This window comes from Eleutherodactylus coqui, chromosome 12 (assembly GCF_035609145.1).
Source record: "Eleutherodactylus coqui strain aEleCoq1 chromosome 12, aEleCoq1.hap1, whole genome shotgun sequence".
Classification (NCBI taxonomy): Eukaryota; Metazoa; Chordata; class Amphibia; order Anura; family Eleutherodactylidae; genus Eleutherodactylus; species Eleutherodactylus coqui.
Window position 1 is genome coordinate 120195651 of NC_089848.1, and position 25850 is coordinate 120221500.

The 25850-nt window shown below is 44.3% G+C and overlaps 1 protein-coding gene across 3 annotated transcripts in view; it reads left to right on the plus strand.

The window, feature by feature from the left end:
• ADAM22 (ADAM metallopeptidase domain 22) overlaps nt 1-25850 on the plus strand; it is a 241515-nt gene that overhangs the window by 196479 nt on the left and 19186 nt on the right. The window contains exons 27-29 of one of the 3 annotated variants that reach the window (XM_066585459.1): nt 2353-2547; nt 4628-4728; nt 5663-5729. In XM_066585459.1, coding sequence (XP_066441556.1) covers nt 2353-2547; nt 4628-4728; nt 5663-5729 — 363 coding nt within the window. The remainder of the gene's footprint in view (nt 1-2352; nt 2548-4627; nt 4729-5662; nt 5730-25850) is intronic. The other 2 variants (XM_066585460.1, XM_066585461.1) reach the window with 2 other exon arrangements.

Consider the following 25850-nt stretch of genomic DNA (forward strand, 5'->3'; position numbering starts at 1 on the left):
CGATTCATCCAGAACGTCAAGCAGTCGTACCTGAGGAGACAAAACTTGGGATAACTGCAAATATGGATGATAAATTGTATAATGTCAGACCATAATTCTTGTACCTTGCCACAATTCCACACCTCATCTATATATGTCCCTGTACAGATACCACAACAGAAACAGGTGTCGGAGTCAGAGACCTCCATCATCTTTAGTCTAACAGGCATGAAATATACTCCGTGTAGAAAATTGTATTGTATTAGCACTGACCGACGAAGCCATTATAGCCATTATATTAAGGAAGCCGCGATACGGAGGGGTGTCTGGCAGGTTACTTGCTTACCAGTGACTTCCTTTTCCTAGTAAATTGGCTGCGGAATTAAAGGCGTATTCCCACCTTAGACATTTATGGTGGATCAACAAGATAGATCCCACCTCTGGGATCTGCACCTATCTCCAGAATGACCCCAATCCCATCAGCCACCCAGTGCAGGTGAAGAATAAACGGAGAGGTGGCCGCACATCTCCCTGGCTGCCTCCATTCACTTCTATAGGAGTTATGGAAGAAGCATTCTGCTTTGGAACTGGATGCAGGTCCCAGAGGTGAGACCTACATCTATCTAAGGTCCCATTCACACGGGGGGATTTTTGAGCAGATTCTGATGTGGTTTCCTTGCCAAAATCTGCATCAGAATCTGTGTTATTTTTTAACCCCATTGACTTCGATGGGAATTTGCATTATAGAAAAAAAATCAACATGTTTACTCTGGATGTGGAATCCACAACAGAAAATCCGCATGAAGATTAGCCTTATAGTCAAATGAACATCCACATCAGACATCCATGAATATTTATTGAAATTCACATAGGATTTTTCCAACATGGATTTCTCACCACGTAAACAAGGCCTAAGCTCGGAATGCTGCTTTAAGGCTGTCTTCAAACAGGCGAGAAAATTGCGCAAGATTTGTGCGTTGTGAGATGCTCAAATCTCACACAAATATGAGCGCCGTTCTCTTGAATGGGGTCATACACAGGAGCGATGTATTCCTGCATGGAACTACGATGCGCCTGTTATTTTCAATGGGGCGGCAGCATCGCACTGTGTGCTAGGTGCATGCAATGCGTGGTCTGACATTGAAAACAATGGGAGAAACTCTGCGATCCTCCACTGCAGCTGGCAGCCACAGCGGAGGATTGCTACATTCCTGAAGTGATGCGAGGCAGTTTTGACATAACAACGCCTCGCATCTGCAAGGAATTCACATGTTGGCGAACGCGATATGTGGCCGTGATTCATAGCCCCATATCATATTCGTTCGTGTGAAGTTAGCTGAAGAAGTCAGAAACATTCTTACTCTTCAGAAATTATATTTTAGATTTTGTTATATAGGAATCCAGGAAAACAGAACCCCAAATCTCAGCTTCCAAGACCCAGTGAAGAGCCCATGGGGAAGGATACGGAGATTAACCCTTTAGTAAATATACGGCGTGGTTTAACACTGCCAATGTAGCAGAATCGGGTTGGGTGCTTGAATGTCTAATGACAACTGGGCTCCAGCTAAAACAGAAGCAGAGAGACCTCTGTTCCTGACTGTTTAAACCATTCCATGCCACGATCAATAGCAATGATGGCATTCAAGTGGGAGACAGGGGGAGGTGGCTCTGCATGTCACCCATCGGCACCCCACGACGCAATCACGAGCTACCAATGGGTTGCCATGGCAGCAGAAATCCTGACAAAGACCTCCATGTTTGCCATATAGCTCAGCATATCAAAATCTGCCTCTGCCAAAATCAGATAGGCTGATGTCATATGCATTGTATACTGCATTACAGAAGTAATGCAGTGTACTGTGTTAAAGATCGAACAATCACGTGGTGTCAAAAATAGGTAAAAAAAATAAAATCCACCGTAAAATCAAAAAATAACATTTTTACCCACGAAACCGCCAGAAAATATAGAAATACACATCATAAGTATCACCGCACTCATAGCAATTATTTCCTTATTACACTTTTACCTACTAGAACTTGGAATACTTATCAGGCCTCATTCTAGATGAAACATAATCTCTGATTGGTCGATATCAATATACAACGCCATTTTGGAGCCTTATGTTCAGTAGGTGTATAGCTAGTGTAATGCTCTTATGTGTACCTGAGCTCTGTCAGTGTCCGCGAGTGAGCGCATCCATATCCGCCGTCCATCCCTAGAGCCACGTGTTAATGACTTGTGTCCTGTAGTAAAGCATACACGTCCCATTTTCCCTCGCTGTCCTTCCCCTCTGAACTAATGCTTTTATGTCTGTGTCGTTTCTATGTGCGTTTGTCTTGTTTTCTGACTTTACAATATCTATTATGCTTTAGACAAATACCCCAGGGAGATTATGTAAAAAAGGCTGGAGATGTCGACTCCTTTTATAGCGACTTGCCTCCCGGAGTCAGCTCAAACTCAGGATCTAGTTCTAAGAAGAGGTCTGCTATTCTGTCGCATTTTCAGATTTCTGCCTGTTCCATCCCACATTATTCCATTAGTCAGAACATTTCATTATTTTGCAGAAGGTTTGATTCCTTTTTAATTTTCTTCTTTGTGGAATAAGTAATAAAGGAAATCCATAAGAATTTGACTTCAAAGAAGCTGTAGCTCATTTCTTATGACTGGGGGCTCCGACTCTCACATTGTGAGCTGTTCCTTTAAATTGTCCATTGGGATTGTATATGTTACAGCACTGAATAGTGCGACCTCAGCAAGCAGTGGTCTATAACAATACTGTACAACATCCAAATCAAGAGGCCTAAATAATTGTTGTTGCTCTTCCCGTTGCACAAGCATGGACGCAGCCTTGGAGTAAGGCCGGGGGACATTTAGAGTCATCTTGCTCCTTTGAAGTCAAAGCAAGCAATTGTTGTTACTCTTATACTTGACTTTATTAACTGATTGGATTCATCATTGCATGATACAATGACTCTACCTACCTTCAATGCATCACTCTGATTCACAGCACCTTGATAGAAGTAAGACTGGCATCCTAAAACAGTAGCAAAAACAGACGGTCCAGGCGGGTCACTTCTGGCTTGGGCTTCCTGGATTCCCTGGAGAGTCCGCTGGGTCCCAGTGCAAAATCTGTAAGAACACCCCCAACTAGGATACAATATTATTTAGAGGACAGGTCTTCTAAGGGGCAGAAAGAACTTTTAAGCCCTTCAGGGTGCGCTCTGACTGCAAACTCTGCCCCCCCCTGTTAAGCCCCTAAGCCTGATTTTTTTTTAACCAATTCACAAAGCTTTTCACATAATGTACAATCGTCTGTTTACATTTTTTTTGGACCTAGACATTATAGCCAATGCTCCTTCTCTGCGTATCTCAAATTTTAAACAAATGCACACCAAGATTTTATTTTTTTATTTCCTGGATTCATAAGAAATCCCTGTGAAAATAAATTGTAACTTACTTTACGTGACTTATTAGAGCCCTTGGCCCTTTCATAATTGGGGCTTCCCTGTATGGAAATGTGATGCATGACCCCAGAGTGCAGCGTAAAATCACATGAGTTTTCCGTGGATCAGTTTTAGTGTGAATCCACATTAGATGGGAAAATACCTTGACCTGTAATACCTAGCCTAGCCACTGTAATGGGAACGGAGCTGTCTAATTCTTGCATAAAGCAGCTCAGTGCACAATCACACTGGCCAAGCGAGCAGCTGATCAGTGGGGTTCCTGGGCGACAGACGCCTCTTGATCTACTATTGATGACCTATTCTGCGGATAGGCCATCAATAGTGTTGCAACTGGAAAACCCCTTTAATCAAAAGGGTGAACATTTTATGTATAAGCTATATATATATATCCTAGAAGAAATTTTAAGAAAATGGACGCGGCTTAGACTGTTTTGGTCAAGTGTTATCTCTGTAACATTAGGCTGCAAAACCTGTGGCCAGGCCCTTTAACTAAGCCCAACCCTCTTCAGCCTTACAGCTGAATATAGCAAGGATTAGAAGCAGATTGCCCCTGTTTTCTGCACAGGTTTCTGATAGTCTAACACATAGGTAAGTTTTTTCTCCATTTTTTTCTTTGTTGGTTTCTAGGTGTAGCCCCCTTTAACTTTGATGAACTTTTCACTGCCACGTGACTCTAGCAGAATACTGTCCCCTCTCTTTTCTTCACTTAAAGGGGTTGTTGAAGATTTTTTTTAAAAGGTCAGATTTTGTGCATGAGCCGTGTCCAGTATTGAAGCTCCACCCCTCACATTTGGGATAAATTTAAGTCAAAATACCAAGGAAATCTCATGAACACAAGTGGTGGTCTTTTTGGGAAAAAAAAGTAGGCCCAATGTGTCCTTTTTTTCAATACACTTTATATACAAAAGAAAAAAAACATCCCCAGAGCCCCCTTTAACATTGTGGCATCAACTAAGACTAATGATGATGGTCATAGATGTCACCAATTTTGTGGTCCACGATGCCCTATAATTATGTGACTAGCTTGTCCTCATAGCCCTCTCTAGAACATCGGGACTATTTAATCTTGTTTTTTTCGTTGTCATTAATCGGACACTTTCTTCCATGGTGTTTATCCAGCACTATAGACACATCCTCGCTTTACTGCAGATGAAGGATTCAGTTATGTCTTGTCTCTTCCTAGGTCTAATGGTCTGTCTCACTCATGGAGCGAAAGGATCCCGGACACTAAACACGTCTCCGATGTTTGCGAAAATGGTCGACCAAGGAGTAACTCCTGGCAAGGTATGTTTAGTGCTGCGATTCCAGCGGTTGATCAGCCACAAATTGATAGAAAGATGGGCCATGCTTAGAGCCAAGGGCTTGAGGGAGGCCTTGGGTTTGGAGAGAGAGTAATGGGGGGTGTGATAATAAAAGATTAATGGGGTTATGGCTGGAGTGGAGAGGGAGAAGGAGTTATGAAAGAGGGGTAAAAGGTGGGCTAGTAGCCATTTTAGGTCCACAAGGGAGACATCTAGCAATATTTCTACTACATAGGATGACCTCATTGCGCTGAACATGCCATTCACGGAGGAGTTGCTGACCATGATTGACTTTAGTCATGGGTCTCGGGTGGCTGCAGTGCATCGGTCTCCCTGCAGAAGCACTGGCCGTGGAGGAGCAGGTCTCCAGAGCCCCTGAGTCCTGAACTGACTCTGAAACAGTCTGTCTGTACATGATTATCTTTTCCTTCTGGAGAAGGCTCGAGCATTGGTTTATATTCCCAGTCGTTTGTTAAAAGGGCAGACATTGACTTATAGGAATGCTAGCTTCTAATAGGTGGCACTATAGAGGCATTTTTTCTATCTTTTTATTTGCATACATTTCCCGGATGAACATGCATGGCCTTATAAGCCTCCTCGCACCTACTAGGTAGTCAAAATTATGAAAACCACGGCAAAAACTAACAGACCCTTCCTTTTATTAAGCAATGGGTAGGCTATTGGGATCTATCATAGCAGCTGATCTGGCACAGCTTCTTGGCTTGTATTATACATGGAAGCTAGCAGGCAGATGTGAAGAGCCTTAGTGTATTTGCACATGGGGAATCAGAATTGTGACCCCATTGCAGACAGGCACTTATATGAGTGATTCCATTTGTTCTACTCTGTTGCTATCTGGAGTAATTAGCAATTCTATCCAGTTATCACAACAGAAAAAATATTGTATTATCTTACAGGTAACATAAGCAGCAGCAGAAAAAAACTAAGAGGAAAGAGGTTCCGACCACGATCAAATTCCACAGAGTGAGTACAGCCTTGGAGACTCTATATGGCTTTAAGTGAACCATTTTGCTTATACTTTACTTTAAAATGCCCCAATATCCTCTTGTGATTAATTTCTTCATATATTTTAATAGTGGCCGGAGCTCCTTTTTTCTGCTAACACATATAAAGTTACATGATAAACTCCTGGTTACCTATGACCACCACTAGGGGGAGCTTAAGAGCTTACTGCATACTGTATATGCATTAACATGAAAATACCAGAGCATGCAGTAAGCTTTCCCCCAGTGGTAGTCAGAATGCTGTAATTTAATGCCATGTCTATGTAAAGGCTCTGGATCTTTTTGTATCATAAAGATGACGCTCTGACCGCTGTAAGGATGTATTATGAAATTAATGGTCACAGAATGTGAGCGCTATGAAAATCATGATGCCTAATATATGGAAATTTACTTTGAGGCTCCTTGGTCGGATAATCTGTGGCTTTCTAACCCTTCCAGACTTACAAATCTTGTCAGACGTAAGTAGCTAAATCATCTTTAAAGGGAACCTGTCATGTCTGCACAACACCATAAAGTAAGTTATAGGGTACGTGACAGGGATCCAGGCGATCCATGTTTTATACTCACCCATGCCTGCGGTCCAGCGGTGTCCCGTGCGCACGGTCTACCATACAAGGCTACCGGAGAACGCACTCACAGGACTCTGAAAAGAGTCAGGGAGTGGGTGAGTATAAAAAATACTTCACTCGGCTCCCTGTCATGTCCCCTAAAAGAACTATAACTTAGCTTATGGTGCTGGGGGGATGTGATAGGTCCCCCTCAAAGCGACCTCTGGTTTTGGGATAGCATTCTGCCCTGGGACTGGAGGGGGATGGGGGGCATATTACCTGCAGTTCTTCTCTGCTGTCTCTCTGATCCACCAGTTCCGGTTCCCTGTTTTGGCTGTCCAAGATAGCTGATACAATCCTCAGACTAGCTGATCCTAACAGTGCATTGGTAGTGTTAGACTACCACTATATCTGCTCTCTGATTGGGCAGAGCTGCTCATGTGATCAGTACTGGCCAATTAGAGAGCAGTGCACAGTGTGCATTATGTAGTTAGAAAATTGCTTCAGCCATCTTGGACATCCGAAAACAGGGTCCAAAACTGGAAAATCAGAGCAGGTACAGAATTTTGTCTTAGAAACGAGGGTTGCTTTAAAAGTTACAAAGCTGGTGAACCTCGGGAAATAATTCTTACCATTTCTTTCCATGCATGCAGTTTACTTGACCGCCATGACAGTCACTGACGTTCCAAGCATTGATGAGAGAAGCAAAGTTCAGATACTGTTATTATCAGTAGTGATTTACTAGTGACCCTCCTCTGCAGACGGCCACCACTATGCGTGTAGCATTAATCCTGAGCCAAGTACGGCATTGAAGAGTCACTATACTGTTTGGGATTAGACTTGGATATATGGTTTTAGTACACTGTCTTATATATTTAATATGGGCATTTAACTTCCTTTTTGTTTTTTAACATCCCTGCAGGCGGCTTCTGCCAGCTGCTGCAGATTGCTGTTTCTATGTGCAATTCATACACTACTTCACAGCAAGTGATGTCCGGACTGCAGAGTCTTTGTATGGGGGAGCTGGCTTATCATCTCTTCCATGCTCCAGAGACTGGTTTTACTTAAGGCCCATTTAGACACAACGGTTATCGCTCAAAAGACGTCTTTTGAGAGCTAATCGTTGTGTCATTTACAGCGCAAGATGATCACTCAAGCACTGAGCAATCACCTTGCGCTCCGAGCGAAGGATGCAGTACACAAGCAGGGCCACTTGTCTTCTGCATCCAGCTGTTCCCCACTCCGAGTGCCCGGTTGTCATATAGCCGAGCACACCGAGTGGAGGATGCAGAAGACAAGTGGGGTGTCCCCACTTTCCTTCTGCATCCAGCTGTTCCCCGCTCACAGCACCCAGCTGTTTACAGCTGAGCGCTCCGAGTGGGGTATGGAGAACAGAGCTGGACCACGCTGTTCTTTATACCCAGCCTGTGATCAGGGAGTGGGATACAGCTGAAACAATAGTATCAGCTGTATTCTGCTGTGTATCCCTGATGAGGCTGATCGTCAGCACACTGAAAGACAATGATGAGCAACGGCTTAACGAAAACCGCCGAAAAGATGGCTTTTGAGCGAATTATCGTTGTGTCTAAATGGGCCTTGAGTCAGCCTCTGTCTCTAGAGCATAGAACAGCTGATAAGCCGACACTCCTGTACAGAGACTCTGCAGTCCACTCGCTAAGGGTGGCTTTAGATGGACAACCAGTGCCGGGTTGGCCTTTGGTTAAATGCACCCTGTGTGGAATTTTTTGTCGCCCCCACTCCGGTCATAAGAAAAAAACAATACACTGTATATTGCATTGATAGGCAGTCTGCCTGTATTTTTCTTGTACAGAAAACGTAAAAATAGCAGCATGCCCACACCAGAACAGCTCAGTGAATAAATACTGTACCAGAACCAAACTTATAAAATAAATCTGGCACCAGAACCAAACCTAGTGCATAAATCTAGCACCGGAATCAACCTTGTAACATAAATCGAACACCAGAACCAAGCCCAGTACATAAATCCAGCAGCAGCACAATTCTCAGTACATAAATCCAACACCACAACTAAACTCAGTACATAAATATAGCACCAAAGCTAAGCTCATAACACGAATACAGCACCAGAACCAACCCTAGTACATAAATGCAGCGCCAAAACTAGACTTGTAACATAAATACAACACCAGAACCAAGCTCCTAACATAAATTCAGTACCAGAACCAACCCCAGTACATAAATACAGCACCTGAACCAAGCTCATAACATAATTACAGCACCAGAACCAAGCTTATAGCATAAATTGAATAGCCGAGCTAAGCAATTATGTTGTCAGCATGCAGATGGGTTGACAGCGGAATCTCAGAAGATTGGAGTGTTACGGTATACTCCCCGTGATATGCCAGCCCGGGTGCCCTAGATCTCACCCACAACCCCTGTCTGCTTGCCTCCACTCCTGGCTAACCCCAGGCGGGCAACTGGGCGGCGGTCCCTACTCTAACTAGGGACCGAAAAAGGGACACTGGCGTACCTGGATGGAAAGGGTAGAATACTGACAGAAAAAGCAGATGTAAATGACCAACACCAACAATACTAAGAAGGGACAAAAGGTTTCAATAAGGACTTATGAAAAACCCTATGAACCCTTCATGTAGCTGGCAAATCAAGTTCATAAGCAAGCGGGTTTACTACACACGTGATGACAAAGGGCCCCACGTAACGCGGCGCCAGTTTCAAAGACGGAACCTTCAATTTGAGATTTCTAGAAGACAAATATACCTTCTGTCCCATCCTGTACGGTTCAGATACTGACAGACTCCTCCCACTACGCAACTGCATACGAGCCCCCGTTGCTTCCAGGTTCTTCTGTACTTCTTTCCATACCCCCTGCAGCGCATCTGTGGCGACATCAGCTGCAGGACAGGCAGACGGAGTAGAAATAGCTGTAAGGAAGCGAGGATGCTGACCATATACGCACAGGAATGGAGACACCCCAGTGGAAGAACACGTACGGTTGTGTAGCGCAAACTCTGCCAATGGCAGGAACTCTGCCCACTGATGAGCCTTTTCGCTAGCAAACAACCATAAATATTGCACTAAATCTTGATTCTTGCGCTCAGTCTGACCATTAGTTTGCAGGTGGAATGCTAACAAGAAGAAAAGCGACGTTCCCAGGCTTCTACAGAAGGCTCGCTAAAATTGCGCAAAAAACTGAACAATGTGATCAGATACAATGTTCTTGGGAACCCCATGTAGACGAATGATGTCTTTTACAAAAATCTTAGAAAATTCTATCGCAGAAGGTAGCTTCTGTAACGCCATGAACTGTGCCATCTTAGAGAAACGGTCTACAACAACAAAGATAGTGGTGAACTTCTGAGATTCAGGTAGATTGGTGATAAAATCTACCGATAAATGCGACCATGGACGAGAAGGCACCGGTAACGGTCTCAGAGGCTCCTCCAGACGCCGACTTTTACAGCGTGCACAGACAGAGCATCCCTTAACAAAGTCGCGGATCTCCCGAGACATGCCTGGCCACCAGTAGTGTCTAGTACAAAGATCCAGAGTCCCCTGAACTCCTGGATGGCCCTCGAGAACAGATGAATAAGACTCTTCAATGATTCTAAGATGCAAGGTCTCTGGCATAAACCATCTGCCCCCCGGCACCCCTGAGGGAGCGTCCTGCTGACAATTTTGTAGATGAGGAACGAGATCTGATTCTACAGCTGCCACCACCACCCCAGGTGCCAGAATATTCTCGGGAGCCACTGTCTCACTTTCCGGCGAACTGAAACTCTGTGAGAAAGCGTCAGCCTTCACGTTCTTCTCCCCTAGAATATATGTAATGACGAGGTTAAACCTGTGAAAAACAACGCCCACCTAGCCTGACAAGCTGTGAGTCTCTTAGCATTGGCGAGATATACCAAGTTTTTATGATCAGTATACACGGTAATGGGATGCCTTGCCCCCTCAAGATGGTGACACCACTCTTCTAGAGACCACTTAATCGCCAATGTCATCGAGATATATGACCACAAATACCCCCAGGAAGTCGTGGAAGACCGCCTTCATAAATCCCTGGAACCACCGCGGGGTATTACAAAGTCCGAAGGGCATGATTAGACATTCAAAATGTCCGAACGAGGTGTTGAAAACGGTCTTCCACCCATCTCTCTTTCGGATGCGAATTAAATTGTAAGCCCCCCTTAAGTCCAATTTGGAAAACCAGTGGGCCCCTACCACCTGATTCAATGAGTCAGGAATCAGGGGCAAGGAACACTGGTTCTTCACTGTAATTTTATTCAAAGCTCAATAATCCACACAAGGCCTCAATGCCCCATCCTTCTTCTCTACAAAGAAGAGACCGGCCCCGGCAGGGGACCTGGACAGCCCGATATGTCGTTTGGCCAGAGACTCTGAGATATAGGACTTAAGGGCTTCGTGCTCACGCCCAGACAAATTGAAAATGGCTCCCTTAGGGATGGGACTGTCGGGGATCAAATCAATACCACAGTCCCACTCCCTATGGGGAGGCAAAGTGTCAGACAGTTTCTTGGAAAATACGTCATGAAAATCAGACAAATACTCCAGAATAAGTATGGTATCTGCTGAACACATCAATATAGCAGCTAAGTGACTATGACAGGACAACCCCCAATGTGTCAATTCCCGAGTGGACCAATCAAATCAGGGATTGTATAGTGCCAACCAGGGCATACCAAGCACTACATCAACAGACATCCTTTCCATTTCCAAGAACGACAGATTCTCAGAATGGAGAACACCCACAGTGAACTGTAACATGGGAGTCCTCCATTGTACAACCCCTGCAGACAGAGGGGTAGAATCAATACTAGTGACGCGTATGGGAATCTTTAACGCTGGGAATTCAGTCATCAGAGGTCTGACAAAACTTAAATTAATTAAATTGGTGGCAGCACCCGAATCAATAAAAGCTTGACCGGACCAAGTGAAATTCCGGAAGCCAATCTGACAAGGCACCAACAACTTAGGGAGTACCTGTGACCCTAGGCGATCCTCCCAAAAATCGCCTCGGATCTGAAGTTTTCCGCCGGTTCGGACTGATGTTGTAGACACTTCAGAGGACAGGTCGCTACATTATGTCCGGCTTTCCCACAATAGAGGCAGAGACGATTAGTCATCCGGAACAGTCGCCGTTCCTAGGGACTTAGCTGGTTCACTTCCACAGGCTCGGCACCAGAGGTTGGCATGGGAGAAGTGGGAGCGGGTCTGCTGGATTCCCTAGCCTTACGGGCCTGACGCTCCTCTTTTCTGGATCTCAGCCTCCTGTCAGCTTTGACTGCCAATTCCATTGCATCATTGAGTGTCGCAAGAGTGGGATTAGAAATGAGTAGATCCTTGACAGCGTCAGACAGACCCAACAAAAACACATCTTTAAGGGCGCTATCGTTCCAAGAGGTTTCACCTGCATACAGTCTAAACTTAGAGCAATAGTCCTCTACCCACTGCTGCCCCTGACGTAGAGACATGAGATGAGAGCCCGCCAACCCCCCATGGTCAAGCTCATCAAAAATACCTTCAAGTTCCTGAAAAAACAAATCAACTGACTGCAGGCGAGCTGAACTGTCGGGCAAGGAGTCTGGGGGGGACCTCGAAGTAGGGACATAATCAATCCAACTTTCTGGGATTCTGAGCCGGATGAGCGGGGCCTCATCCGAAAATACAATCTACATGCCTGCTGAAAAACAAAAAACTTGCTGCTCTCCCCTGAAAATAACTCAGGAAGAGGACACTTGGGCTCGGGAATAGAAGGGGTGGTAGAAACATGCACTAACTACTGCTGCTCCTGGGCCACCATACGACCGGACAGGTCTTGGATCACGACCACCAAATCCTGCAACTGACTTGCGAGGGTACTCATGGCCTCCATTGGAGAGCAATTTTAAGGGCCAGTTATTATGTTACGGTATACACCCTTGATACGCCAGCCCGGGTGCCCTAGATCTCACCCACAACCCCTGTCTGCTTGCCTCCACTCCTGGCTAACCCCAGGCGGGCAACTGGGCGGCGATCCCTACTCTAACTAGGGACCGAAAAAGGGACGCTAGCGTACCTGGATGAAAAGGATAGAATACTGACAGAAAAAGCAGATGTAAAAAACCAACACAAACAATACTAAGCAGAACTGAGGCAGATGGAAAAACCTGGCGGATAATAGCAGACAAGATGACAGAGGCAGGAGACTAACAGAGGCAGATTAGCTAGCACACTGAGGGAAACCAATACCTGGCAGTAATTGCAAGTCTCTGCCCAACCTTTAAACAAAAGCCTCCACCCAGGGGCGGAGAGAGGGAGACAGCCAACTCCCAACAGAAAATAATAAATGTGAGCTTGTGCACGGGAGCTGCACTCACAGGTGCCGCGCGCCATCAGCACCACGCCGGCCAGGCACCTGCGCCCCCGGCAGCCGAACAACAAGCCAGGAGGATGCGCCTTGACCGCAGGACCCCGCAATCCACCGCCCCAGGAGGACAAGCAACCGCCGCATGGTAACATGGAGGGGAAAACAATGTTGCATGGATGGAGAAGACTATATGGTCAGAAAGATATAAGGGGGGCTATTACCCCAGTCTACATCCACCAACACGATAGCTGACGCCCTGTGTAACTGCACTGTTTGCACATAGCTAAGGTTGGCCATAACTACAACTATCATCTGAATAGTTGCTCAAAATAATCACTAAAGAGTACAAATAACGGTCTTTTGTGTTTTTACATGGAGCGGTTGTTGTTCACTTGTCGTTCAATTTTGTGATCCCTGACCAAATTGTTGTGAACATTTACACGAGCTAAAATAATAATAATCTTTATTTGTATAGCGCCAACTTATTCCACAACGCTTAATATCATTTGTCAACCAATTTCGATACCTTCCTAATGCATGCTCATTGGTTCCTCTGTACTACTGCTGAGTACTGAGAGAAAGGAACCGCTTGTTAGCGAGAAGAGAAGAAAGTGTGAGTGTTGTTGCCAGTGGAGAAAGTGATTGCTGAGAGTGAAAGAGCCTGCAGATAACTTGGCCTGTGGATTGCTCCAATACCCTGTGAGCTCCACAGAGATAGAAATCTGGTATGCTGTGATTTCTGCAACTGTTAATGACTTTATTAAGAGGTTTAAGTAAATGGACAAGATCAACCATTCAAGGTTTTGTTCCAAAATATACTCTTCTGGTGTTGGACTATTTCTATTTTATTTATCTACGAGATCCACTCCACAAGGAGGAACGGTGGCGTCATGAGTGACTACAGAACTTAAGGTAACCCCCGATTACTATCCCTGTGATTTTCCCCAGCAGTAACGAGGTCGGGTCCTTTTTTGCCAACTGGCAAACAACAAATTTGGATACGGCTTTAAAGAAGGACAAGTGGGTTAATACAACACAATGTATTAATACAAATGAATAAATGATTATGGTAAAACAAATTTACATAAAGATAGGTGATTCACAGTGATTCTCTACAGGTAAAATACATAGGCACGTGATAAGACATATACACACTTTAGACTTACACGGACATACTTACAAACTGCATCCGTTAATAGGAGCCTGCCTTAAACACTTCTGCTTGGAGTTCATCTTTTCACTGGAGAAGCCACAGTGAAAAGCAGACAAGTTTTGTGGACCAACACTGTAAGAGATCATCTTCTCCCCCAGGTACAAGATGCTTCTAATCTATTACAATTTGTGTCCTATTTTATACACTTTAACTTGCTTAGTTATCTGCCATATGCTTCCAAGCTTTGCATCCAAGATGTTCTCAATCTGAGACCCCCACCACCACCATCTGAAATAGCCAGCTTCATTGACGAAAGATTCAGAATCAACAAAACTCAATTCCCTAGACAATGATGATGGTATCACAGGATTAACAAGACAATGTATATGGACAGATTTTAAACAAACAGAGTTTATACAAACAGAAATTGTAGTTAATACAATTAACGTTGTTCTGGTAATTGTAGTTGATTCAATTAACATTGTACCTGTAGTTAATTCAATTAACACTATTTTGGATAACTAAGCCTATACCAAAGAGGTTTAAAGCCCACATGAGTGTTCATAGCATTTCACATTTAAGATACAAAATGGAGGATAAAGAAACATAAATAGCCATTTATATAGGCTTGCATTACAATAAGATACAAAATGGAAGGCTACAAATAGCCAATTATATTTGCACTACAGGTCCCGAGCTACGCTTAGGGAGGAGATGGTAGAGCCTTGTGACAAGGTTAACATCTCTACCCCGTCTCCTCGGCTAAGGGCCCACTCCTCGGACGCTGTACAACCAACCAGCGACTGTTTTTAGGTGAGCTGAAACAAAGCAACTAATGAATCGTCACCCGGTTAGTGGCCGTGTTTACACGAAGCAACTGTTGCTTACATTTGCTCTTTCAAGTGACAGTTTGGACAATAATTGTCCAGTGTAAAGCCGCCGTAAGAAGTAGTGTACGAAGCAAACACAGAAACAGCAATCTGCAGAAGCCATGTGCAGGAATGTTCAAAAGGCGTTTTAAACCAAAAGGAAACAAAATCCTCGTATTAACTGTATTACAAAGTTTATTAAAACCATAGCTATATGTCAATTCCAAAAAAAGTATAGTTACTCTTACACACTTTTTTTTTACATAAATAGGTCTAAAATATTGTGCTGAATAATTTTCTTAATATATCTTGTAAAGGGTCAAAACTTCATTTTTCAAAGAGGGTTGAAAAATAAAATTTGAGCTGCCTGCAGCCACCACTAGAGGGAGCTTGCTGCATACTGCTATGCATTGAGAATAGTACAAATGCCATTTACATACTTTCCCTAGTGGTGACCTAAGGCGGACTCAATGTTACGATTAATATTGATGTCTGTATAGTGGATCTGGAGCTCCATATCCTTAAAACAAAACTCTGACCAATATATAATGTAACAAAGTCCTCCAGGGGGGGTGGGGCAGCAAAGACACGCAGGACCAGAATGTAGAATAAAACTTCCTTCAGTTTTATTTGTCAAGCACAGCAAACAGAAAAGTCTTTTCAAAATAGCAGAGGCGCCACGCAGGGTGCTCAGGTCTATGCAAAATCACAAATGAAAAGCTGCACCATGCAGGGTGCTCAGAGGCTTCCTCCTCAGGCTGTCAGGCACTGACCCCCTAGGAGCTGCAGCCTTTTATGCCCCAGTAACGGGGTCAGTGCCTACAGCTGAGCTTCCTCAGAATCAGGGTGAAGTTGTGGACTGGATCGCCAGCCTGTCCAGACTAAGAGCCTGGGAGGGAGATATACTCCATCCACAACTTCACCCTTTAACTGCCTACAATGGATATTGTAAGCAATAAACCAGTACAGAATGCTGTCTAGGTCAGTAGAAGTGATGCGATAATACAGCAGTACAAAGCCAAGAAAATCGAATATCATGTGTCTTTGCTGTAGTCTATCAGCAGACAGTCTGCTGAGCTATAGGCAGAATACAGGCTTCTACCTGATAAATGGCAGCCTGCAGTCTGTTGACCGTTTCTCAGCACAATGACGGGTAGTCGGGCCTCCTTGCGGCTTCTCTCGTCTCTTACAGGATCCTTCCTGCTCATTCTAACCTGCAAAAATACTGAATGCTGGAAATTCATGGTATTTCTTCATTATTCAGGACCAAATGCATAGAAGACCTTTGTTTCCATTCCAGGCAGCTAAAATAGTATATGCTAATAAACTACCCATCAGAATGCTGCAGTCTAGAGAGTATTTTAGATTATTATGACTTTGCGAATACTTGTATCTGTATGTATTTTGTGATATTGTCTTTTATGGATGAAATTGTTGTCAGATTGTTGGCTAGCATGTAGGGCAGAGCGTTGAATTTATTGGTCATTAAGCACTTAAAATCAATGTCCACCTGATTAATTTCCTAATATATCTTTATAGTGGTCCGAACTCTATTTTCCTCAGTTCCAATCCCCTGCATAGGCATGGATTTATAGGGAACCTGTTACATTGAATATGCAGTCCGTTCTGCAGGCAGGAGGTTATAGAGCCGGAGGAGCCGAGCAGATTGATCTATAGATATGTGGGAAAAGATTCAGTGTAACTTGTAATATATTCTTTTGTATCTCTGCTCATTTAGAGCTTAGGAGTCCAGTGGGCGGTCCTATCAGTGATTGACAGCTACCTCTGTATGCACAGATATACACAGCTGTCGATCACTGATAGACCCGCCCACTGGACTTCTAAGCTCTGATTGAGCAGAGATATAAATGAATAAATACAAGTTAGGGCTGATGTCCACGACCGTGTTTTTACCACGTATCACGCGTATGATACATGGTGAATGCGGACAATGAAAGTCAATGGACTTTCATTGTTCCATGCACACTGGCGTGTGGATACAGCGTATCGATACGCAAGAAAACTCTCAGCATGCTCTATTTCTCTGCGTATCATGTTGCCAGGAGTTTTGAATGGTGATGTTGTGGCCTCTGATTGGTAGGCAGCAGTCACCTGATTTCTGCTGTCAACAGAGACCGGGTGAACCGTTGGACTGCAACACTGGATGGGCGGGGCGGAGGATGGGTAATTACTGCTGTAGTTGTTATTTTCAGATAGCTCTACCGGTTACATTGTAAACCACTAACAGGACATCACCTCTAACCTCTTTAGTACCCCAAAGGACATTAACATCACCTCCCTAGAACATCAGGAATATTGGCTTATAGCACTTCAATGCCCTAGACCACCAGGGAAATGACAATCACAGCATCAGCTACATAGTCCACCAGGAAGACAACACTATTTTATCACGGGGCGCAAAAGGTTTATGGGCTGCCCTGATTTACCTGGACACAGTAAGCAATAGTTACTGTGCCTGATCACTCTATTAGGGCTCACACCCACTTGCGGTTTTTAACGCTACGATATCGCTGTGGTTTTTTTTTTTAAAGCAAATGTCAGTGGGACTTTCTAATGTTAAAATCACAAAGCACAAACTTCCGATGCGTTTTTAACATTACAAAAGTCCCATTGACAATAGCGTTTAAAAAAACGCAGCGATATCGTAGCGTTAAAAAAAGGCAAGTAGGCGGGAGCCCCAACACCGTATATCTGGTTGCTGTAAAGCTAATTGTCGCTACATAGCAATTTTTTCGTGGTGCTGTTATGGATTGTCCAGCTTCGAGGATACAGCGGCCAGGATCCCAGCTGTCCTGTCAGTAGCAGAGGGGGCGTTAGTGAGAAGAATTGTGTCTGGACAGCTGTGGATATAAAGAATATCCCCATTCACTGACAGCAGGCAGAGAACTTGAAAATTGTAAAGAAATGAAACACAAAATGTATTAGAAAGGTACACATAAATATATGAAAAATACAACACAAACAGTATACTGTATCCGATACACAGTTGCATATTGTTTGCTGGATAGAGTTACATTTGTGATAATGTACACAGCAGGATAAAACCTCTGCTTGCTGAACCCAGTATGATGACCATTGACTACAACTCGCTTGCATATGTTAGAATATACTTTGTGTCCTTCCCATTATTATAACATGTACAGACCCATGACTGGGGGCAGTGACCGCTACTGCTGTGGACCTGCAGGTAATCAGAGCAGTTCCCGCGTCCCCAGATGGCAGAAAAGGAGGCTGAAATGTATGTGTGTTGTGACACTGCAATGAATCATGGTCCTGGGGACATAGGAATTTAAAGATGCTTCTAAGCCTAAAATTCTGTCCCGGGACTGAAGGAAGGCGAGTGTAATATCTGCTGTCATCTCTGCTGATTTTCCTGCGAACTGGGAACCTGTTTTCAGTCATCCAAGATGGCGGATGTCATTTTCTAGCTACCTACCATAATACACACTGTGCACTGCTTTCTGATTGGCCAGTGCTGATCATTTGAGCAGTGCTGCCCAATCATAGAGGAAGTATAGTGCATTGGTAGTCTAACATTGTGTACTGTGGAGATTAGGTAGTCTGGAGATTGTGTTGGCCCTCTTGGACAGCTGAAAATGGGATCGGGAACCAGTAGATCAGAGAGAGAAGGGCATCAGCACTAAAGAACAAAAAGGGGTTTCCAAGATTTAAAAAAAACGAATTGGCGCTGCCCTGGGTGAAGAAAAGCCTGTGCCTTTGTCCGTATGCCATAGGAGGGCTCCCTTCTCTGTGGCCCCTTCTATTAGCTGGAGGAGATTACAGAAATGTGATCCCACCATGAGGCACTTGGCACATTCATGGTCACCAATTTATTTAAACAGGCGCCTACAGTGACTTGCTTCAGTAAGGGCGCTGTCCGCTTGGGACAATCCATTCAATGTACTAATTTGCTTGCTTTTACTGCCACATAATGCTGAGGACAATTATTCTGGGAGTTTACACGTAACAATACCAGCTACTTATATGTCATAAGGTAGATGGCAGAAGCAGGACCTACCCGGCTCCTGAAGACCACCCAAGACTAGTATTGCATTGTAGAAGAGAGGTTTCTTTGAGCTCATTGTAAATCTGCTTTCACACGGACTACAAAATAGCGCGATTTTGTAGCAATGCGACAGCACTACAAACACCTGTATGAGAAGCCCATGGTTTTTGTATTCTAGCAATGACACATGAGCGATGTTTTGTAGCCTGTGTCATTGCTAGAATACAAAATCACAGCATGCTCTATATAGCCTAAGAGGCGCTGTCCAGCTCTGCCACACATCTCCCGAAGCTCCCCGACACTTGCTTCGAGTTCTCCTGCAGAGCTTCCTGGTCAGGAGTTTGAAAATCCCCGCCTCCAGAAAGATCTTCCTCTGATTGACTGAGCCGCAGCGCTTGAGAACCAATTAGAGCCAGCGCTCAATGAACCAATCACAGCCATTCATTGATTTTCAAACTCCTGGCCAAGAAGCTCTGCTGGAGAACTTCAAGCAAGCCTGGTGGAGCTTCAGGGAAGACGCACTGGGAGCTGACAGTGCCTGTTAGGTGGTGTATTCTTTTTTTTATGCAGCTGGGGCTTATTTTAGGGCTTTTACAGTAGGATTTCCTACTTTAAAATTTGCATTGCACCTCATGTAAACCGTGTTTTCGTGTGATACAATGCAACACATAGGAAGGCTCCATAGGGAAACATGGGCTACAAAAAAAAGGTCGCAAATCGCGGCTATGTAGAGCATGTGGCAATTTTGTATTCTAGCAATGTTGTAGGCTACAAAACATGGGTCATGTGGAAGAACCCATGGGCTTCTCATACATGCGTTTGGTAACAATGTCGCTTGATCACGTGATTTTGTAGCCTGTGTGAGAGCAGCCTTACTAGCAGGTACAGTAAGAAGTTTGTATACAGAGGGGAAGCTTCACGCTCTCTTCTAGCTTGTGATATCTGTGTCCAGGTGGTCCCCATTTGGTGTGATTTACTAGTTGGGGCACGGCTGTGTATAAATATGACTTCCAATGGTCCCAGTTTAGAGCACAGATTTTTTTGGCTTATTTAGCACCACTTCTTTGTACCAAAAACAAACCTAAGGGCTCCTTCACACTGGCGAGGGCAACATTGGGCTCCCCGCCATGTGAAATTCCCAGTGATGCCAGGTGTTCTCATGTGAAATCACTGTGGGGATTCCCTTCATCAGAGGATCACGGAGTTCCGCCATTGCTTTCAATGTCGGAGAGGCTGCTGTCCCCGGCCCTTTGAAAAGAATGGGCGGTATCGCAGAAAGATAGAACATGCTGCGAATTCATTTCCACGCAACCTGTCATCAGGGAAAACATCGCAAATGGCAATGAAACCATTGAAAATCATTGGTTTCATAATCATGCGTTTTCACCCGCTCTCGCATCACACGAAAATCAGGAGATTTTATTGCCAGTATGAAGGCCCCCCTGAGGCGGTGGGCCGGTTTATATACATTTGGGGGATATAGGTAACTTACTAGTGTATAAGGCGCTGCTCCCATTCTGTAAACGGCCGCTGATGGAGGAGCGTCTGACACAAACCTTGAACCTGTCCGTTAGCTCTTCCCGTTGTAACGCACTTCTGCACCTACACTAGCGCAGACGCAATGGGGCATATTTACTTAGACTGACATGCCTTACGCCTGTCTAAGGGAACCATGTGCCAGCAGCAGTGTGACACATGTATTTAGAGGTGCCCTTGTTGTATCTGGCGGCACCTCCGTGCAGCGGACTGACACCCGTGCAGGCTACCAGATGGATTAGGTTTCGGCTGTAATTTAACGCTAGTTTCCAGAGTAAATTGAAGAAAATCTGACAGACAGCAAGTGGCGACACTCTATCTCCAGGACCCGCCGTAAGACCTGAATCGTGCAGATTTGGCCCCGTTTTCATTGTGGATCTGCTGCGGGATTTAATCCACATATTTCAAGAGTTGAATTCCACAGCAGAAATGTGAGCGTGAAGGAGGTTTCTGAAATCCGGTGCACACGGCTCGTCCTCTAACCGTACGCTTCCATATGAATTCTGCCTAAAAAAATAGCAGCTTTTACTGCAGTTTTGGCGCGGATCCGCAAGCAGAATTTGCTCCGTCAAAGGCCAAAGCCGCGTGCGGAATTATAGTGCGGAAAGTTTCTGCATTGGAATTCCACACACAGATTTTGCCCGTCAGTCGGCACCAAAAACCGCGTTAGAAGAAAGGGGATATTGCTGCATTTTTCGAGGCAGAATTCACGCAGAAAATGTTTGCATGTTACATACCCAAAAGCCGCTTCACACGGCCGAGAATACTGCGCAAGATTTGTGTGTTGCGAGATACAGATCCCGCACAAAGATGAACCGCATTCTTTTAAGTAGAGTCATATACATGAGTGATTTTTTTCACCGGATCACGGTGCAGGAAAAAATAGAGACATGTCCTAAAATTTGGACGTTCTCTCAGAACCCATCGCATATTGTTTTCAAAGGGCAGGAAAAACATTGTACTGAGTGTGAGGGGCCCGCGAGCGCCATGCATGAGTTACCGTTGAAAACAATGGGAAACATTTGCCGATCGTCCTGCAGAGCTGAAAGCCGGAGGGTCACTACTTCCTGAAATGATGGAAGGCATTGCATCCACGGGGACAATGCCGTTTCCAAATGTGACACCGGGCTGAGTTTTACGACCTCATATGGCACTCGCCCGTGTGAATGTAGCTTAAGGGCTGCAGAAATTCAGCGGTATTTACGGCCTGTACAAAGCCAGCCTAAGGGCGCCCACCCACTGGCGTTTTTTTTCCCTGCGAAATTCGCAGCATTTTTTTCTCTGCAGGGGTCTATGGGACTTGTAATGTTAAAATCGCGATCGCGCAAAATCGCAATTTACCGCGAAATCGCGATTTTGCGTGATCGCGATTTTAACATTACAAGTCCCATAGACCCCTGCAGAGAAAAAAATGATGCGAATTTCGCAGGGAAAAAAAACGCCAGTCGGTGGACGCTCTTAAGATCCGAAAAGTTCCAATTGTGGCACGGGCTCCAAAACTGCGACTTGGCGTACAAAAGAAATATTACATATACTCTGATGTGTTCATAGAAATGTGCCTAAAAATAAGCCAAATGAAAACCATTCCAATTTTCAAAACTAAAGGCCTAAAGTGCTGAGCGAGTAGCAAAAACCTGTTCCTCCTGGAATGTGCAACAAAAAGTAGGTGCAAAATCCCTCCCCAAAAACTCAGCACTATAGGGTTAATAAATCTGCCCCAGAGTGTATATATTCGATGCCGTGTCAGGCGGAAATCCACTTGCAGTACCTTTGTCTGGTATTGCAGGTAATGACTTGAATAGGGTTTAGCTGCAGTACCAGCCATGACCATTGGACAAGAGTGGCGCTGTTTCTGAAATTAAAGATGAAAAAAACAGAACTGTTTTCTAATCTCATCCAACTCGTTTTAGGTGTACGTGATTCTGTGTATCCTATTGCTATATGAACTCTATAGACTGAAGGACGTATATAGTAACTGTGCACTGTGTTACCTGAGTGGCAGGAATTCTTATAGATATGATTTCTCCTTGCACGCTGATCTGCCTATATTCATTGCTTGCTTACCTCTCTCCTCCCTTTTGTTCCCATTCTCACTTCTTTCTGTGCTTGTGTTGTATTTTCAGACTGTATATTCTGCTTTCTCTGTTCTCCTGTTCCTCCTATCACTTTCTGCAGGTATTTTAACCCCTGGTACAAAAAAGAACATTATGTAGCTATATGGGTAGAAGATGTGAATAAAAACACAGAAGGACCGTATATTAGGTATTACGGAACGGAACGCTTTATTACATTGACAGCGATGTTGCAGTATATCGCTATGGTGGAGCTTGGCATATATACATACCTACATACAGTATACATATACGGGTTTCCTGTGCATGTATACATTTGTTTCTTTATGTATATATCTGGTAGTGTGAGTGTATATACCTTATTGTCTTAAAGGAGAAAACAATCCCCTTAAATGAAAAATGCATATCGCTCATGGAGCTCGTGGTTATTTATTAAAGGTTATGTCCATCCAAACACGTATGCAATAATAATGGGGTTATAGGAGATTATAGAAACATGGCTGCTTTATGCCAGAAACAGCGCCACACTTATCCATAGGCTGTGTGTGATACTGCAGCTCAGCACAATCCAAAAAATGCGACTGAGCTGCAATACCCAACACAACCTATGGATAAGAGTGGCACTATTTCTGGGGAAAAGGCAGCCATGTTTTTCTCTTGTCATGCAAACCCTTTAATTCCAAGAAAGGGAAAAGCAGGAATATAAAGTTCATCATTAGATATTTTTTATCATAAACTGTAGTTCTAAAAATATTAACCATAAATTGCTGTCAAAGGGATTGTCGGGTTTAGAAAACCCATTTTTAATACCCCAAAAGCCAGAGAGTATTTCTCTATTTTAAGAACCCCGTGTGAGTCTGTGCATTAAACGGACAGCGTATTCACTTTAATGGACACATTAAACAGTGTTATTTAATTTTTCCTGCGGGGGTGCTGCAGGGTAATGGTTCCCTCACCGACTATAGTTAATCACTGGGACTCCTAGCAGCGGGACACCCGGGGGCTGATTGTTATTGTAGACATTTCCAACAAAAGGGATTACCCAAGCAAATTATTTAAAGGAATATTCCCATCTCAGCACAGGGGTTAATCAGGCTAAGAGATAGCTTGTCGATCAGTGTTCAGTGGGGGTCCGACCACTAAGACCACCACCGATCCAGACAAATCACACCTGGGGAGTTCAAGTGCTCAGCAAACACCGGCAGTCCCATTAACTTCATTGGACCATCAGTTATTGTTGAGCACTGCGCCTCGGCTATTTCCGGCACTTTTCATTAAAGTGAATGGTGCGGTAAGTACATGCATGGTCACCGCGGTCAAACATCAGGGACACACTGGGAGCCATTTCCTGAGTTGGGAATACCCCTTTAAGGAGGGCATGTCGTAGCTTAGCCGCCACGGCCCCGCTGATTCTATTGCAGCTTTTCTTTTCCTTCTACAACCCCTGTACTGAGTCCTGTTAGGTTTGGCTTGTGGTGCTTTGAATCTGTCAAGTAGGTGGTCTCCACTGCTCGCTGTAAGTGAATGATGTCAGATTTGATTGATAGCGAGCCGTGGAGACCGCCCACTTGACAAAGTCAAACTGGCAGGAGCAAAATCTAACGAGACTTGGGAACAGAAGGAGTGGAGAGAAAAGTAAAGCTGCCAAAGAGGAAGCTGATATGGAGGGACGTAATGGGAATACAGAATACCTCCCTCCCCATTCCTCCTCAGATCAGAGGACATCTGCTTATCCCTTATTTTTTAGAACTAGGGTAAAATTTGAATCGTTTGTGGATGAACATCACCTTTAACGTATTTTCATATATGCAACAGGTTCTTGGTGGACAACCACATATATCACCGCTGCCGACCTATTGCCCAGCACAAAGGACTTCCTAGGTGGTTGGCAGGTCCGGTGGTCAGTGGTACATCAGATGAGGCAGAAATAACCACCGCTACACATAACCAGTAACAAATACATAAACTCTACAGATCCACAGAGGATCCTAGCGGAAACCATGAGACACACAGATTTTTTTCGTTTGGGGATGTATTTTTCTTTCCGTAGACGACAATTCAAATGGCTAAGGAACCATGGGGGAAATTTATCAAAAACAGTCAAAAGGAAAAAACAGGAGTCGCCCCAAGCAGCTAATCAGGCTCCAGCTCTGGTTTTCCAGATGCGTTTGGAATTAGAAAGCAGCATCCTGATTGGCTGCTATAGGCAACACCTCCACTTCTCCTCAGAGCGTGCGTTGATAAATCCCTCCCATACGTTTTCTTGCTTTCTGTGGGTTTGGCTTTGTAATATAGATATAGTGCTCTTATCTGTGTTGTGTCACTGAAGCTATTGACAACGGGTGTAGTGCATGCCACCCCTTCACCATAAATAGCTCTCAGAACTCGATTATTTATCCATCAGGCCGCAGACATCTCACCTTAATAGCATGTTCTTCTCGGAAAAGCCATTATCCAACTCGCTGCAATATCTACTTCACTGGTTCAGAAGCATGCCATGAGATATCTAAGGGAACATCCAGAAATCCATCCTATTAACGTCCTAGATGTAAATTTATATCACTTACACTCTATAGCTTGTCCCCAACCTGTGGACCTCTTACTGATGTGAAGCTCCCAGCACATGGTGGAGAGCCACTGGTTGGAGACCACCGCTCTACACGGTTGTACAAGTGGGTGGAAAGTCTTTGTTCCTGAATGTTCTATGCTGGATCCAATCTGAGTAAAGTTGCTCATGGATGTTAGATAAACTACCACAACAAAGTGCTCTTCAGGATGATGAACTTGGGAGTTTACTTAGCAGGTGAACATGTACTCATATACTGTAAGTACCATAGTTCGAAGTCAAGTTGTTCTTGAAGTGATAGATGAATGACCATTTGTCTAAAATCTGTTTCGAGATTCGGCAGACTTTCCTCCAAACTTTATGGCAATCTTGGAGTCCGTGTATGACCATGTCTACTTGTTTGATAAATCATTGAGGGAGGAAGGTATTAGAGGGTACATATAGAAATTGTAGACATCCAAATCTCCATGCTACACTTAGGGTGGTTAAAGGCAGAGTCTTTTTCAAAAACATCACTGCAGTTTTTGAGCTGAAGCCAAAAGTTGATTCAGAGAGCAGGAAGATTATAATACACTCATTGTCAAAAACAACCCATGCCCTAGAAGAAGTTGTCAGAATGGAATTCAATTTTCTGTGTCTGATTGCAACATGGATATAAGTGATCACAATATCCGAGCATAAGGATCATTTACTGTGGAAAACTGACCCTTTGAAGGGAGGCTGTAGGACCCTGTTGTATCCAAGCTAGAGGTGGTACAAGATGTGATAGGGGGGGGAATGGAGGATCTAGTACCCTGTTGTACCACCTCTAGCTTGGATACAAGATGTGATACGGGTGAGCATGGAGGCTCTAGTACCCTGTTGTATTGCTTCTATCTTGGATACAGGATGTGATACGGGTGGGCATGGAGGCTCTAGTACCCTGTTTTACCTCCTCTA